This window comes from Carassius auratus, chromosome 17, assembly GCF_003368295.1.
Source record: "Carassius auratus strain Wakin chromosome 17, ASM336829v1, whole genome shotgun sequence".
Taxonomy (NCBI): Eukaryota; Metazoa; Chordata; class Actinopteri; order Cypriniformes; family Cyprinidae; genus Carassius; species Carassius auratus.
Window position 1 is genome coordinate 21,438,134 of NC_039259.1, and position 12,145 is coordinate 21,450,278.

The 12,145-nt window shown below is 37.3% G+C and overlaps 1 protein-coding gene and 1 long non-coding RNA gene across 4 annotated transcripts; both read right to left on the reverse strand.

Moving 5' to 3' along the window:
- Positions 1-486: 486 nt before the first annotated feature.
- Positions 487-5,268, reverse strand: LOC113117590 (uncharacterized). The gene is made up of 2 exons (XM_026286369.1): positions 3,422-5,268; positions 487-1,155 (listed from the first exon to the last, which is right to left on the reverse strand). The coding sequence occupies exons 1-2, from the start codon at positions 4,247-4,249 to the stop codon at positions 838-840; spliced, it is 1,146 nt and encodes a 381-aa protein (XP_026142154.1). The 5' UTR covers positions 4,250-5,268; the 3' UTR covers positions 487-837.
- Positions 5,269-5,964: 696 nt separating this feature from the next.
- On the reverse strand, positions 5,965-9,208 carry LOC113117591 (uncharacterized). Of its 3 annotated transcripts, XR_003294185.1 has the most exons (7): positions 8,920-9,208; positions 8,700-8,803; positions 8,508-8,566; positions 8,037-8,402; positions 7,489-7,680; positions 7,018-7,111; positions 5,965-6,024 (listed from the first exon to the last, which is right to left on the reverse strand). It is a non-coding gene; the product is annotated as an uncharacterized LOC113117591 (long non-coding RNA). The 3 variants fall into 3 exon arrangements; XR_003294183.1 differs by having other exon boundaries at positions 8,037-8,566; XR_003294184.1 differs by lacking the exon at positions 5,965-6,024 and adding an exon at positions 6,405-6,443 and having other exon boundaries at positions 8,037-8,566.
- Between the last annotated feature and the right edge of the window lie 2,937 nt (positions 9,209-12,145).

Here is a 12,145-nt window from a genome sequence, read left to right on the forward strand (position 1 = left end):
GTATTGTATATTGTTATTGAAACTTCATAATGTTTCACTTGATTATACATTTAGTCAGGAATTATAGTTTGGAAAAAGTATTTGGAAAAAGTCTAACTAGTAAAGTGTTTACACGTTATGTGAAAACTAGTACAAATAAATAAAAAGAGACTTACTCATGTTTATGATCTCTGCTGAATAAAGTGATTAATTCTTTTTTCTGAGGAAATCCATTTCTCAAATCCTCAACCACATCACATCTTTTTGGAGTGATTTATGTCTTATTCCTCTCATCGCGAAGCAAACAGTAAAATAAAATAAAAACTCTAAGAACAGTCTGGCTGCTTTTTCTTCTGTGTGGGCGTATTCAAGCCCCGCGCTTCAGTTTGAATCTGAATAGCGCGTTAAGCGCGGGGGCGTGGTCACATTAGATATAATGAGCGGAGATATGAAAAATAGACATCGCGTTGTTTTCATATGGATTACTTTATCTCAGAATATTTGTTTTCGGCACCTGTTTAGTTTAAAAGTAGACATTTCAGGCTTTCTATAGATATCTCTCTCATATCTCTTCGTTGAGTATTCACGGAGTTACAGTTCATTTTAAATATATTCAGGGTGCTCACAGTCAGTCTTGTTCTGCTTAGGAAAACTTTGACGCTCAGTCCATCATGTCTACCACTGTAGAAAGTTAAAACTGTTTACATGTATAACTACATGAGCAATTACAGTTTGCATAAGCATTTACATTTATTTTGTGATAAAGCCACTGAGGAAAGTGGAAGATAATGGATCATTTCAAAACTGTTAGACACTTGCAAATTTCAATACCATGATTGTCCAACCAATTTAAGGCTGTTATTCTGTTATTTGGGATCGGACTGCATCCCTGAGTTCAAGATATAGCTCTAATGCTTCGAGTCTGTCTTTGGTGAAGCTTAACTGCTGCTCCTCCATGACGATTGTACATAGATCAAATACTTCTTCATCACAAGGCACTGCTGCCTCTTGAGCTGTTTGTAGATCATCACTGTCCTGCTCTACAATAAAGTCTTCTGTTCCCCATAGTTGAGGTGCCATGAACATGATATTTGGGATCCCGCAAGGAACACTGCAGTTTGCTGAAGGTCGAATCCGGTGGGCATTCCAAACAGCAGCAATCTCATTCAATTCCTCCTGAAATAAAACAAAAACATTTGTTCAAGTTAGACAAATAACAAAATTGATTCATGTTTACAATCATTTATTTGTTATTTTTGTGATAACTTAGTGATTGATCAGTGATTGATAAAAATAATAATAATAAAGATTCAAGGCGAATCGTGGGGCAGGGGGTCCTGTTATTACAAATGATTACAAAATTTGCCTTATAAAAAAAAATTATGTTAAAGCTTTATTAAATTAATTGTTTATAAGTAAAGTATCCGTTTTAATGAATGATTCATTGAATACTTCAGTCAAACGATTCTTTCAAATGGCTAATCAATTAGATTATTCATTCCATTCTTCAAAAACAGATTAATTCAGGAAAGAAACATCGTAGTGTTGCTCTGAAATCCACAACAGCTCTGCTCTGGCTTTGTTAGCTATTTCATTTACAAAACAAGAAAAGAGACTAAATGTAACACTTCTTGTCTGTTGAAGTGCTGTATAAAATTAAACATTTGCGATAACGCACATGTGATGATTCTTTTGTGTTATTATAGCCTATCATATAAATAATAATAATAAAAACTCACATAGGAATATTTTTTCTTTCATTATTTGAATTATATAGGAATTCCTGCATTCTAATAGGCTTCAATATTTGTTTTTGCTAAGTCACTGACACACTTGATATTGTCATCTACTCAGTGCTTTAAGTGGCCCAAAAGAGGTGCCGGTACTCTATTATAGCCTATTTTATTAACCCTCTCCCCATCCCGTCTTGGGTGACGGGATGGGGAGAGGGGGGGTATGTGTTGGGGGTGTCTGTGGTCTTGGGTGACGGGATGGGGGGCTTATGATATTAGACTTCGTAGCCTATAATAAAAGATAATGAATTTCAAACCTTAACTAAACACATTTTTATTCAAAGATCAACCGTCTGTCATTACTCTTTAGTCTGCCACAAGAAACAGCAACATTAAAATCATGAACTCAAATGTCATTAAAAAAAACAAAAACAATGACTGTTGTAGCAGTGCGTAAATCAGACCTTTCTGTAACGCTAACGTTAATAAGCTTAAACGAAAATAACGAAATAATTGTGTAGCGGAGTATTTTTTGTACACAGTGCCGCGAACTGTCAATCACTCCTGTACGCGTGCATCACTGTCCTCCTCGCAGCTGCAGCAACTTGCGCTCTCTTCATCAAGCTTTAAAACAAAAAGGGGACAAAAAGATCATATTGTCTTTGTGCATAGGCTATAGATTAATTAGATAAATGAATATCTAAATTTGTGCCCAGCCACCTACAGTATTTTTTTAGAACTTAGAAAAAAGATGCTGCAGCCAATGAGCAGCCAGCGGGGGCTGGCTGCAGGACGACTCAACCTCCGCAGACAGTTTTTAATGTTTATCAGACAATAAATACTCAAGATTTTGCTTTAGTATAATTTTCGGGACAATTAGGGCCAGATTCGGGAGTCGGGACAACAGTTTAGATTTCGGGACGTCTGGTCACCCTACCTGAAAGAGCTGCATTACTTCATTAGGTTGAGTCTGACCTGAAGTGATATCATGCAAATTTGGTGAGGTGTCAGTTAGCGAGTCATCTGATTTCTGGTTTTATTCTTGCAGTATTCAGAGTCTGAAGCCAAGAGAACATATTAAGTGTTGTTAACTGTATATGATTTTTAACCGAACCGAGTGTGGTGTACACTCATAACGAGTTTCACACACCTTCTCCGGCCACGTTGAGTTGTTGACACTTAACAGTGGGAAAAGCGACACATGCGCTATTCACTTGTATAGCTAAAGGGTGAATGGGTAATGTAGTTTCTGCTCTCGGTGGGATGAATTAGGAAGCTTGCATTGTGAAGGGCGCTCTGAAAATCGGCAGTGCAGGTAAAAGATTAAAACCTCTATTAAAACAGATGTCCAAATGAGCGTACCAGTACGCTAAAAGCACGTTCTGGGCGCATGGAGAGGTGGCGGTACGCTCAAGAGCTATATTTGGAAGTGGCGGTACTGAGTACCGGTGCGTACCGGCCCACCTAAAGCACTGCATCTACTAGTGTAAATTACAACAGTGTTATCATTTCTGAGTTGATGAGTCCGACTGCGGAGAATTAAAAGGCATTTTGCCGCATCAAAACAAAGAGTCGTATAAGTGATTAAATGCAAAATAATTAATGTTTGTTAATCAATCAGCAGATAAATCATGGGGACTGAAAAATTTACATACAGGATCAATTAACCCAACGAATTAATGGGTCATTTAAAATACCATTTGGCTTACCTGAATAATATTTCGAAAACACAGCTGCAACAAAGCTTTATCCAGAAAAGCTCCAGAAAACAGTCTCTCGTCTTTCAGCTCTCCAAAAAACTGTATCCAGAATTCAATCCCTTCTTTGCGCATCAGTCCCCACCAACTTTCGATTCTTTGGTTTGCTGAACTGACGCCAGTGATGCAGCTGCGGGGCCCTGCTCGCTCATCACCATCATTTCGTCTGAAGAACATCTGTATGTCACGCATGATCACATTCTCTGTTCCCAGGTCGCATCTCACAATTCGTGGACATCCTCCAGTTTGCAGTACACTCTCCACGAAGTAACTGGCAATGACTTGAGGGTTGCTGTTTGTATGTGCTGCCTTTAGCCAGATGATTCGACGAGAATATCCATCTATGCAACCGTTGATACAGATTCCATATTGTGATAGTTTATCATATGAATCTACATGCCAAATATAATTGGGACCTTGAGAAAAATACTGCCGATAATGAAGTTGGCGTCGGCGACGAAGTAATAAACTTTCTGGATCCAGCTCTTTCAAAATTATTCGAACATCTTCTTTTCGTGCATGTATACCATTTTTGAGGCATTTTTTATGCATCCAGCGGTATCCATGGAGGCGTCCAGGACCGTTCAGCTGGTTAATGATGAATTTGAGAACTTGATTCAAGTCAGCAAATTTCCGACGGCAAAGCCCGTTAAACTTAAGAATGCGCTTTACTTGCCTTTCACTTATAATGTACCCGTGTTTTAAATCAAGAGACCGCACTATGTCTTTATATGACATTCCTAATTCAAAGTAAAACGTTATTTCATCAGTCATCTCCATCTTTACATCTCATCTCAGCTGCAGTGGTTACTATAGGGTGTCGGTCAAAAAGTTGTTACTTCAACACAAACCTCGTGGCCACGAGAACCGGATGTCGTTCCCTCATCATAAGAAGTCGTGGCCACGAGAAAAATATGTTGTTCCCTCAACATAACATCTCGAGGCCACGACATAAGGATGTCGTTACCTCGACAAAATTATCTCGTGGCCACGACATAATATCATGTTCCCACGAGTTAATATCTTGTGGCCACAACATAATATCACGTTCCCACGAGTTAATATCTTGTGCCCACGACATAATATCATGTTCCCACGAGTTAATATCTTGTGGCCACGACAAAACTAAGTAAACCGAACAAGGCCTTTTACGGGCACCGTACTATTGGTCTGTGGAGTGGTTGAGATGGATTTTGGTGAACTGTATTTTATGATGGGGAAAAATGTGCGAAGACGTAAAATAAACAATACTGTAAAGAAAGACCCCCTGGGATCAAATAGAAATAATAAAACAAAAAGGTAAAGAAAAAACATTAATTTGCCATTTTGTTATTGCTAATGAAGATGTAATAGATATGTTAGGACCAGCATGTTAGGAGCATTTTGTTTTCTTAATATGAAGTAAGGATATGTGTAAATAAATCTTTGGCATAAACATACTGATGGCATTAATTGGCCTCAGTATGATTAATTTAGTCTTCTACATAGTCAAGTTTGGGATTTTCAAATCAAACATTAAGTGTCTGATTTACAGAAAATTACCTAGGTTAATCTTGTATGATAATAAGCTAATTTTTTTAAGGAAAATAAATTCAATGACACAAATTACAAATGAATCTACATATTTTAAATTACAATGTGCTGTGTACAAATAAGATAATTTGCTATTCAGATAAACTAATACAGAGTTTAAAAATTGATTAGATTTTAAAAAATTAAAAATCGAATCAAATTGACCACTATAAGCAGTGAATGTATACAAGTATTGTGATAAATACTCTATGTATATACATAATGTTAATGATATCTCCAATTCACAGTTTTACTTGAATTAACATTATGTGATTTTTTTTATATTAAAAGTGATATTGTCAATAATAATAGTTATAAGATTTTTTAATAATACTGCTATGTCATAAATATTCAACCCCTATTCAACATTGCTGTTTTTAAATCACTTATTTGCATGGAGGGGAATAAAACAGTCTCAAAACACAATTAAGCTTTAAGAAACTCTATTAAAAACAGAATTAGCTTGAGCCGTTACACATACAGTTAGCCCATGCATGTGTTGAAGTTGAGTAACAAAAATGTCAACAGAGATCTCACAAAAGCTAAAGAGAATAAATATCGTAGTACTTTAGAAAGGCTAAGGCTATATGAAGATTTCCAAGACATTAAAAGTTCCTAGAGACACAGCTTTCAGCCTTATCCTTAGCTTAAAGTGTGTTTTACCAGAAAATATTTGAGGTTGTGGAAGAAAATGCACAATATCATAAAATGTTTAATCAGAGGAACTGAGAAAAATCTGAAATGTTAAGACTTGCAAGATGACCTGATGAAAGGAGGGAAACCATTTCAAAGCAGTGTGTAAGAAGATCACTAGACAAGTATTGCCTTTATTTTGAGACATCTTGTAGAATACCACTCTTGATCAAGAAGAACAAAGGACAACTTGAACTTGATAAAATTCATTTGTGTAGACTTGTGGAGCTCTGGACGAGTGATGTCAACAAACTGGAACTTTTTGGACCCATGGATCAGCGGTATGTCTGCTGCAAAAAAGGCAAAGCTCATAAGCAGAAGAACATCATCTCCATCCTCAAACTTGGAGATGGATCAGTCCTGTTATGGGGTTTCTTTACTGTAGAAGGAAGTCATGACTGTATGAAGGACATCATGGATTCTTTAAAGTGTCAGGCCATTTTGACAAGAATTGTGATGCCTTTGGTGCAAAAACTGAAGCTGATGATCAATGGACTTTCCTGCAGGCCAGTCATACCAAAGGACACATTCAAATCTACTTCTGCTTGGTTCAGGGATCAGTCATAGAATGTACTTGAGTGACCTGTTCAGTCTCCAGGCTTAATTGTCATTTCAAATATCTGGTTGAATTTGAAGAAAGCAGTGGCAATGTGAAAACCAAAGATTATCAGTGATCTGGAAGCTTTTTCAGGTGTGGAATGGGCCAAAACTGTAGTAGAGAGGTGACAGAAGCTTCTAAACACTTACAGGCAGCGTTTATTGGTTATTTTAAAGAATAAAAGATTCTGTACAAAGGGGGTTGAATAATTTTGAACATGAATGTTTAGAGCCAATTCGAATTTTATCATGATTCATTAATGTTCCATTATCAGAATCACTCAAAAGTGTATTAACAAACTTTCTCTAATACTTTACTGATGCGTTTGTTAAATTGATTTCATAAAATGTTATCCTCCACAGCAAATTGTCTTGCAAGTCAATGGGGGTTGAATAATTTGATTGCAACTGTATGTTTAAGGGTTTATTGGTATTATGGGCATTAACTAGTCTGAGTTTTTCAAGGCCCAAAGAGAGTTTTCTGTGGTGCAAACTGTTAGTAAATCTGGCGCCTATATGTTGCAATGAAAATCAAGTTGCTAAATTTTATATAACTTAACATTATATTCAACATTAAATAATCTCTGTGGTAGTCAACATTATGCCACAGGTTCTGTCAATTGATTTTACCTTGTACTAAACCTAGAATATTTCTGCAAGTTCTGAGTCATAATTAAGTGTTTTACCTGTGCAAAGTTAAGGAAAAAGATGCTCATGATTGAGGTCAATTCCAGGCAGAGGAGTTTCTTTCCCATGATTTTTCACATAGTTCTGGTAGGCCTGAAAAGTAAGCACAGTGATTCTAATGAATCTTGGGAAGCAGTTACTGAAAACAAACTCATGTCTCTCAAATTTCTAAATAATAATTAACATCAGACATGAAGATTTATCCCACTGCCAGATGCCTCCTGAAGGCTTTCTAAATGTGAATAAGTGATATATTTGAGATTAAATCTTATATTCTGTTAACTATATTTGATGGTTCAGTGAGGCATATTATTAAACACACTGAACTGTAGTACATTAACCATTTTCTCTCTGTCTGGCTTTTCTAAGAACCTAAGCTATTAAGCCAATTCCCACTGCCATCACAGTGTGACAGATGTACGAACAAACTGAGCTGACTTCTGATGAAGGAATTTTTTTTTTTTTTTTACCTTCAAACTAACTCTTTTTGACTGCACAGTCTTGAATTAGATTCATATTTCAAAATGGTAGAAATTTTGGCTGTAAAGAGGGATGTCCAAAAAGTTGCAGGGAAGACTTAGATGCCCTCTCTTTAATGGATAAGACTGGCGAATACCCCCGTTGTCAGCAATATTCTCCCCAAGGGTATTATGCCCATTTAGCTGTTCAAACAAAGGACAGAAGAGAGGAAAAAAGAAGAAAGGGGATGGAAAATGAGACAGTAATTTAGATGTCTTTTTACATCTCTAGAAAATCACAGCTTATTCTAGTTCCAGGAAAACAATTTGTGGGACTAATAAGGTCCAAATTACTGCTGTCAGAAACACATAGATAGCTACAGTATGAAGAACCAATGAATGAAAGTCTAATGTGCCATATATGCTAAACATCCTAGAACAGGGTAGATAGAACCGTATTATTTTCTGTTAAACAATGTTTGCTAAATGGTTTAAAATGATGTAGACATCATGTACTACATAACTTTATATTTGTAATAAAATAAATTTTTATTGAATACATTTTGTTCATTTGCCAAATCCCAAGAGTAGATTCCATACTGGTCCACAATGCATTTGGAAAGCTCATGGAATTTCTGAGTTGAAGATAGAGTCCACTAGTCTTTAAGGTCACAATCTTTATCAAAAATATGTCCTGTAAAGAAATGTAAGAAATGTAGGAAAATTAACCCTTACAACACTTTTACGTGACAAAATATGCAAGGGAGGGAGATCTGTTTCTAGTGTGTCATCCAATGTTTCTAGACCATTGTCATCAAAGCCATGAGTGATCTCATGCCCGATGAACATCCCAATACCACCATAGTTCAGAGACCAGGGCTGACCTTTATCAAAGAATGGTGGCTGAAGAATACCTGCAGGGAATACTAAGAGGAAGCAGGTCACTCAAATTAATTCTTACTTGATCAGAAAAAGCAGATTTGTGTTTTTTTAATGTAGAACTGCTACATTATGTAAATGCATTCAAATACCTATTTGGTTTCTGCTAGATGAGTAGAATGCATTGACCACAGCAGCCCCTGTGATCCACCTTGAATTAAAGATGCATATCACTTTAATATTTATTGAGAGCTCTTTATTCACAAGGGTTTTTGACAGTTACTAATCTGGGAAAATGGAAAAACTATTTTAGTTATCCATTCATATGTCTTATGAGTTCTTACTCTTCTTTGTTCACTTTGACTCTCAGTTTTTTTAGGCGTTTCCTCTGGCCAAACTCCAAGTTCTTTAGGATGTTCTCAAAGTATTCTTCTGCATTATAGTTTAACTAATAGAAAAATAGAAGATTTGCACAACAGATTAGTTTCCAATTATTTTAATTAACATTATATTTTTTAACTCCTCCTGACTCCTCAGTTCACCATACATCTTGTAAGCACTCACATCTTGGTACTCCTGGTCCAGGAATGTGTTGTTCATTATATTTTCTGAGAAACCATTTCTTTCTCTGATTGACTGTGCCTGTAGTGAAGAAGATAAAGTATTTTTAACTTGTCTTTAGTAGTTAGTTAGTTCTCATTTATTGTCTCCCCTAGGAGAAATTTGTCATAGGCAACTGGGAGAGCAGATAAAAAAAAAAAATTATAATAAAAAAAAATATATATATATATAATTCCATGCATACATGTATACAACCGCTTTACATATACAAACACACACACACACACACACACACACACACACACACACATATCAATCAATCAATCAATCAATCAAATCACCTTTATTTATATAGCGCTTTAAACAAAATACATTGCGTCAAAGCACTGAACAACATTCATTTGGAAAACAGTGTCTCAATAATGCAAAATGATAGTTAAAGGCAGTTCATCATTGAATTCAGTTATGTCATCTCTGTTCAGTTTAAATAGTGTCTGTGCATTTATTTGCAATCAAGTCAATGATATCGCGGTAGATGAAGTGACCCCAACTAAGCAAGCCAGAGGCGACAGCGGCAAGGAACCGAAACTCCATCGGTGACAGAATGGAGAAAAAAACCTTGGGAGAAACCAGACTCATTTGGGGGGGCAGTTCTCCTCTGACCAGACGAAACCAGTAGTTCAATTCCAGTCTGCAGCAAAGTCAGATTGTGCAGAAGAATCATCTGTTTCCTGTGGTCTGGTGGTCCTCTGAGACAAGGTCTTTACAGGGGATCTGTATCTGGGGCTCTAGTTGTCCTGGTCTCTGCTGTCTTTCAGGGCAGTAGAGGTCCTTTCTAGGTGCTGATCCACCATCATGTCTGGATACGTACTGGATCCAGGTGACTGCAGTGACCCTCTGATTTGGATACAGACTGGATCTGGTGGCCACGGTGACCTCGGAACAAGAGAGAAACAGACAGACATTAGCGTAGATGCCATTCTTCTAATGATGTAGCGAGTACATAGGGTGTTATGTGAAGTGTTTCCGGTTCCGGTTTACCTAATTAATGCAGCCTAAAAATCCTTTAACGGATTTGGATATTAAAAGCATATTAGTATGTTATGTGTATGCCAGGTTAAAGAGATGGGTCTTTAATCTAGATTTAAACTGCAAGAGTGTGTCTGCCTCCCGAACAATGTTAGATAGGTTATTCCAGAGTTTAGGCGCCAAATAGGAAAAGGATCTGCCGCCCGCAGTTGATTTTGATATTCTAGGTATTTTCAAATTGCCTGAGTTTTGAGAACGTAGCGGACGTAGAGGAGTATAATGTAAAAGGAGCTTATTCAAATACTGAGGTGCTAAACCATCCAGGGCTTTATAAGTAATCAGCAATATTTTAAAATCTATACGATGTTTGATAGGCAGTCAGTGCAGCGATGACAGGACCGGGCTAATATGGTCATACTTCCTGGTTCTAGTAAGAACTCTTGCTGCTGCATTTTGGACTAGCTGTAGTTTGTTTACTAAGCGTGCAGAACAACCACCCAATAAAGCATTACAATAATCTAACCTTTAAGTCATAAATGCATGGATTAACATTTCTGCATTTGACATTGAGAGCATAGGGCGCAATTTAGATATATTTTTGAGATGGAAAAATGCAGTTTTACAAATGCTAGAAACGTGGCTTTCTAAGGATTGGTGGCCTGTATACAGTAGCCAGTACAAACATAACAGGTGATTTATCATTAACATTTGTTTCTCTGGATAATGTTATATGTAGCACCATTACTTCAAAGGAGTTATACTTGAAGCCTGCCCTCTGAGAAATCCTGAAAACATTGTTATAAATTGAAGCAACTCCTCCCCCTTTGCCTTTTAGGCCCCGTCCACACGGAGATGGAGCTTACCCCAATCCGATCTTTTTTTTCCTCGTCTCAAGAAATATCCGCGTCCACACGAATCCCAAAATGATGTAGTATACATGCCAGAACAGTATGTTGCGCTGTAATTCTCCCACAGAGATACACTAAAAACAGAGAAGAAGACTTGGACTATGCTCATAAACCATGCGCGTGGTACACAAACGAACATGGAACAATACATTTATTAATCAGTGTTAATGTTAGTTAATAAAAAGACAATCGTTCAGTGTTTGTCATGTTTTTGTTGCTGGACGAAACGCCTATCCGATAAAAAATTTGTGCGTATTCACAGAAACGCGTCTCCGTGTGGACGGGGCCTTAGACGTGGCTCATGTTTATAACAGTAATCTTGGGGGGTGGACTCATTTAAAATAATGTAATCATCAGGTTTTAGCCAGGTTTCTGTCAAACAGAGCACATCTATATTATGATCAGTTATCATATTATTTACAAAAAGTGTTTTCGTAGAAATGGATCTGATATTCAATAAGCCAAGCTTTATCATTTGTTTATCCATATTGCATTTGTTTTTTTTTATTTGTTGAACCTCAATTAAATTGTTAACCTTAACTTGGTTTGGACTTTTTTTGTATTTTCTAGTTCGGGAAACAGACACAGTCTCTATAGTGTGATATCTAGCTGAAAGAGTCTCTGTGTGCTGAGAATTAACTGACCTCTGTGACGGGAGGCAGCTAGCAGACGGTTGGTTTAGCCGGTCTTTCTGCTTCTTGACCTGGGCCCCAGTTAGTCAAGTATGAACTCTAAGACTATTTGCCATATTTTTCGAGAGAGGAGCAGCTCCACCCCGGGAAGGATGAAGTCCATCTCTTTTAAACAGGTCAGGTCTGCCCCAAAAGCTCGTCCAATTGTCTATGAAACCTATGTTATTCTGTGGGCACCACTTAGACATCCAGCCATTGAGTGATGACAATCTGCTATGCATCTCATCACCACGGTAAGCAGGGAGGGGACCAGAGTAGGGCTGCACGATATAGGGAAAAATTTACATTGCGATATTTTATTTTTCTGCTATATATATTGCGATATGAAATCAATTTTTTTTCTTACAAACAAAAATGGGGTGAGCACACTTACATTCTCATTTTAAATTATTTAAACATCGACACCATCATGTCAATTGATTAATATGCGCGAGGAAGAGAGAGCAAGACAGCGCTCATGTTGTTTGAAGACATTGAGCGTGCGGCCGGGGCTTGCTTTGCACGCGCGCTCTCTCTCTCTCAGGCCAGTGACGGGTGCAATATAAATAGGCATCGGCTCTATTTCTAGCATGCACGTGTTTTCTGCGTAGCGTGAGCCGT